The 4916-nt window shown below is 32.5% G+C and overlaps 1 protein-coding gene across 3 annotated transcripts; it reads left to right on the top strand.

Annotated features, from left to right (window-relative positions):
- Positions 1 to 263: 263 nt before the first annotated feature.
- Positions 264 to 3294, top strand: LOC128193477 (uncharacterized). Of its 3 annotated transcripts, XM_052866885.1 has the most exons (5): positions 265 to 589; positions 985 to 1191; positions 1320 to 1888; positions 2360 to 2425; positions 2878 to 3294. In XM_052866885.1, the coding sequence occupies exons 3-5, from the start codon at positions 1622 to 1624 to the stop codon at positions 2938 to 2940; spliced, it is 396 nt and encodes a 131-aa protein (XP_052722845.1). In that variant the 5' UTR covers positions 265 to 589; positions 985 to 1191; positions 1320 to 1621; the 3' UTR covers positions 2941 to 3294. The 3 variants fall into 3 exon arrangements, 2 of the variants coding, with proteins under 2 accessions (XP_052722845.1, XP_052722847.1); XR_008244724.1 differs by lacking the exon at positions 2878 to 3294 and having other exon boundaries at positions 264 to 589; positions 658 to 1205; positions 2360 to 2555; XM_052866887.1 differs by lacking the exon at positions 985 to 1191.
- The last annotated feature ends 1622 nt before the right edge of the window (positions 3295 to 4916 follow it).

Below are 4916 nucleotides of genomic sequence, written 5' to 3'. Positions count from 1 at the left end.
AAGAATATAAAGAGATATATAATCTTCTTTGCTTATGTCTTCTATTCGAGCTTTCAAGCTTCTAACCATTTTGTTTTTTTAACAAAGCAGAGGAAGTGGTGTCATTCATAATAAGGGTCACAATCTCGTGAGGAAATCCATTACAATAATTTTCAGCAAAATTCAATTTATCTTATAACAAGTTTTTCTTAAAAATCAATCTTGGACATAACATAGCCTCTTTTTATGACTAATAATCCTCTTCATATCTGTTCCCCCTTACAAGAAATGTTAAAATTATCGGCGGGTATTTACGGAAGGCCTATAGGCCATCGGTAATTTTTTTTTTCAAAGGATCTTCCGAAGGATGTGGGCCGCCGGTAAAGGGCTCAAGAAATTGGATTAAACATTTTTGGGGTTTAGTTTCCCTCTTTGAATGAAACATTCCTTTTTTAGCGTTTTTCTCTGTATCCCTATTGAGCACCTTTCTTCCTTCACAAAAGCTCCCTTATGCCGTCTGCTTCATTTGTTCAGTTCTCGTCACTTATCAGAGAGCCTCTTACCGACCATTGTGGTTGGTCGTCTATTCCGCCATCGTTTGCGGGCACTGGTAAGTTGTCCTTCTCCCATTTCGCAAATTGGGAATGTGTTCTGTGTATTGAATTTTTTCGGTTACAGGCTATTGTAAGGTCATTCACAGAAGAGGTGTAGGGTCTTTGTTGAGGGATTAAGGTCGAGGGTCCCTGGTAGGGTTTTGTCTATTGTCGTTATCTACTATTCTTGTTATCATCTCAAGAGGTTAGGCCCTGTTTCTGGCAACTTTGGGTTTGGTCGTGGGTTAGTTTTGTTGCTTTGATTCGTTTGTGTTGTATACTATAAACTTTATCATGAGATTTGTTTATAAATGGTGTTGTTTGAATGCTCATTATATATATGTGAACAATGGTAGCTGAATGTTGTTGTGGTAGGAAAAGAATTGAGATTGAGTAATGGTTGGATGTGCAGGATATGAGAATGACGTTAAACCCTTTAGGTTGAGTCCAATTTACCAATAAATTTTTGTTCCAATAAATTCTGTTCCAATAAATTATGTCCAATCCGTGTCTGGTACTGGCCAAGCTGTGTTGCCTTCACCTACGGCCACTGTTATTGGCACTAGTTCATTGTCGTCTGACACTTCTATCTTCAGTAACCTGCCTGCTGATTCTAAAGGTGATCCTCGGCGGGTAAATCTTGCTTTATTTTTGGTTCAAATTGGCTTTTGGTAGTCTATATTTCCAAATAAATATTTTTTACAATACAGCCTGTGTTACTTTGAACCATCTGGTTCAAATTTTCAGGATCCCCGTCGCCTTGATCCCCGGCGTGTTGTGGTAGCTCCTGGAGGAGCAACTGTATCAGTTACAGATGATAATGGAGCCACAAAAATTGAGTTTGATGAAGCTGTTTCTTCAATTAAACCTGTTTCACTTCCTGTCGTTACTGATAAAAAATGATGATATGATCTCTAAAGGTGCAGCTGATCAAGTAACTCCTAAAACAGAGGTTCAGGAAAGGCCTGGAGATTACAGAAGCAGATACTTCCTTTGGTCCTTCAGTCTCATCCACTGATTTAAGAGAGGAGGATCCGAGTTCAGTGAATATGTCAGATGAAACTGAAGCAATTGGTACAGATTCATCATCTATTTCAGAGTTTGATCAGTTTTCTCTTGATGTTCAAGTTGAACCCACATTGGAAGATACCTGTCTGGAGTTACCACAGCTTCCACCTTATGTTGAACTATCCAAAGAACAGCGACGTATAGTGAAAAACATGGTTGTTAGGCACATAATCAATTCATACAAACATTTACATGGAACATATTGTCAGGAGTTTTGGATGCCACTACTTGCTCGACTAGTTGCTCAGGTAGAAAACTGTTTCAAGGTTTTATTTCTATCAAAGATATCAAAGTGCTGTTTTTTTTTCTCTTTTTCTTTTTATATCTTTCACATCATATTCAAATGATTCTTTTCATGGTGTTTAGTTTATGAGCATTTATACACTACTACAGAAATCCAATAGCTAACCTTCACCATTACAAATTCAGAGGTACAACTAATAATATTTATATTGTAAGTTTATATAAGAAAGAAGATTTATATTAAAGTGTTTGTTTATCTCTTAAATTTCTTTTGCAAAAGTTTTTAAAAGAAACGGATACACATTTTAATTTTTTTTATCTTTAATAAAGAAAAATGGGAGGAATGTATAATGTATTTACTTATATGAAGCACTAAACTTTGGTTGTATTCCAACCTTTATGAGCAAATTTTATTCAGCACAAGGAACAATGGAGCATGTGTTCACTTTAATTATTTCTTGCCCTTCCCCTTGCAGATTGATGATGACGAAGAGTTTATTATGATGCTGCAAAAACACATCTTGGAAGACCACTGGATAAAGGTGTCTGCTTTTTAAAATCTGTTGTAATTTGTTAACAAAATTTATTTTTAATTTTTTTACCTGTCACGGATAGAGTAACCGAAATTTGTTGAATATTTTTCAATTACAGTTGTTGCTATAATTTGCTGATGTGTTTTTATCCTTTTAGTATCTTAAAATGTGTACTTTGCAATTACAAAGATTCATCATCATTCTTGAATCAGAGTCAGAATTGCATATCGTTTTCCATTATAAAAGGGACTAGACGTACACACATTCATAGAAGGAGGTGTAAAATGCATATGATGGTACTTTATAAGTAATGAATGATATTATATTAGTGTAATGATTTATGTATAAGAAATCACTGTGTTGCTTGTAAATTTCCACTACATATGTGAAGTAGGTTATCTTGTGAACTTTGGTTTTTGTGAATCTAGACATTTGTAAGATACATCATAGATTGTAAACAGGAGTGGCATAGTGCACAAGGCTCCCACCTATTGGGGTTTAGGAAGAGTGTATGTTTGCATTAACCCTGAGTGGACTCTTTTCCAGCTTCAGACAAGTCTTTTAGTAGACTTCTTGGTGAAGTTCCACTTTTGTCTGAGTCGTCCTTGAAGATTTTGAATGATCTCTGCTATTCTGATGTTATTGGTCATGATGGAAAAGTTATCCGTGACATTGAACGTGTGACTCAAGGCCTTGGTGCTATCTGGAGTTTAATTTTGGGGCGTCCACAAAATCGCCAAGCCTGCTTGGGAATAGCATTGAAGGTAAGCTGTCATCATGAGACTCTAAATGCAAAATATATCATTTTGATAGTGTATGATATCTTAGCTATTTATTTATAGTCATCATCTGTGGCGTATTGGAGGCTGGCACTTAGTCTCATGGAGTTCCACAGTAATAATTTGAAATGAAAATAATTTAGCAATATCTTGAGATACATACATACATATATATACATATATACATATATATACATATATATATATATATACATTTATACATACATATATATATATATATACATATATATATATATATATACATACATACACTATAGTTCAGTGAAAGTTGAGGTTTCTAGTTGTTAGCTTGTGTGTATTGCCCCTGGAGGATTGTTTTAGTGATTAATGATTAATTTGTTGTAACCTTCAGATGCATTATTTTTGTTTGTTTGCATGTTTTTATAAACTTGGTTTAACGTTTTCCATTAATATTACCAATAAAATGGGTGATTGTGCGTGAGACTCCCACCAGGTGGGGTATGAGGAAGAAGATATGCAGTGTGATGCTTGCAAGTAGTTGCTGTTTGTGGGTTGAGACCTGGTGAAAAGGAACCAACTTTACTGTTATGTCAAGGCTTGCTCATCACCCACCATTACTTTTTTTTTGTCTTCAATAATTGGTTACTGGACAGCAGAAAATTCGCTCTTCGATAATTACCTTTTACCGACGGTTTTGGACTTTTTTCGAGGGCTTCTGGCCTTCGGTAATGTTCTTCTTTTTTGTAGTGCCCTCTTTATAAATTTTAATAATTTTTATAATTTTTATATTTCAGAAATTTCTGTTTAAAAAATATTTTGTATAAACAAAATATAAATATTTGATCTCATTAAAGAAAATATTCTTAAAATGAAATAATCCTTCTTTTAGTTAACTTTCATGTATGGTTAACCTAGATAAAGAATCGTTAAGCACGTCTTACATGATTAATCAGCGTGAATTGTTATAATTTTTTTATATTGCATTAAATTTAATAAATAAAATACATTTGAAAAAAAAAAAAAGTGTTTATATTTTATATTATTTTTCTTGTACATTTATGATTGATTCTGAAATGTTGTGAAATGCAAGAAGAAAAAATGTGTTGTTTTAAGTCTGTGGATGGTGTAAACATTTCTGGGTATTTTTTCCATATTATATTAATACTAGTATATTTGGTATTTATTATTTTACAAGCCGCAACACACAATTAGGTCGATGTATTGCATGTCACAAGATAATTGTGTATCAAATTCAATAGCCTTAGCATTCAATACACAAAACGTAAGACATGCAACTTCAGTCTACTATATTAATGCTTGTCTCAATAGAAAATTTAAAAAGATGAAAATTTATGAAAAGAAAATATTACTAAGTCTAAGAAGATAGCGAAGTACATTGTGTTCAAAATCGAAAACATCTAAACCGGTAAAAAAAAAAATAAAATATAAAAGTGATCATTTTTAGATTTTGTACATATACTTTATTACAATTTTAATTAAAAGTTAAAGCAACCAAACCAAATCGAATCTTATGCTAATTACATCAAATTGTTTATTATAATTAAATATATGAATTTTATATGTTTAAAATAATTAAAAGTTTATTAATATACACAAAAGTATGTTGTTATGGTTTGATTGTATTTTGTTTATAGCACGACACCGTGCTTCCCACGATATATTTATATATTATATAAATAAATATTTCAATTAATGTTTTATTAATGATTTAATTTTGT

The sequence above is a fragment of the Vigna angularis genome, chromosome 1 (genome assembly GCF_016808095.1).
Source record: "Vigna angularis cultivar LongXiaoDou No.4 chromosome 1, ASM1680809v1, whole genome shotgun sequence".
NCBI lineage: Eukaryota > Viridiplantae > Streptophyta > Magnoliopsida > Fabales > Fabaceae > Vigna > Vigna angularis.
This window is presented reverse-complemented; position numbering and strand designations above follow the sequence as displayed.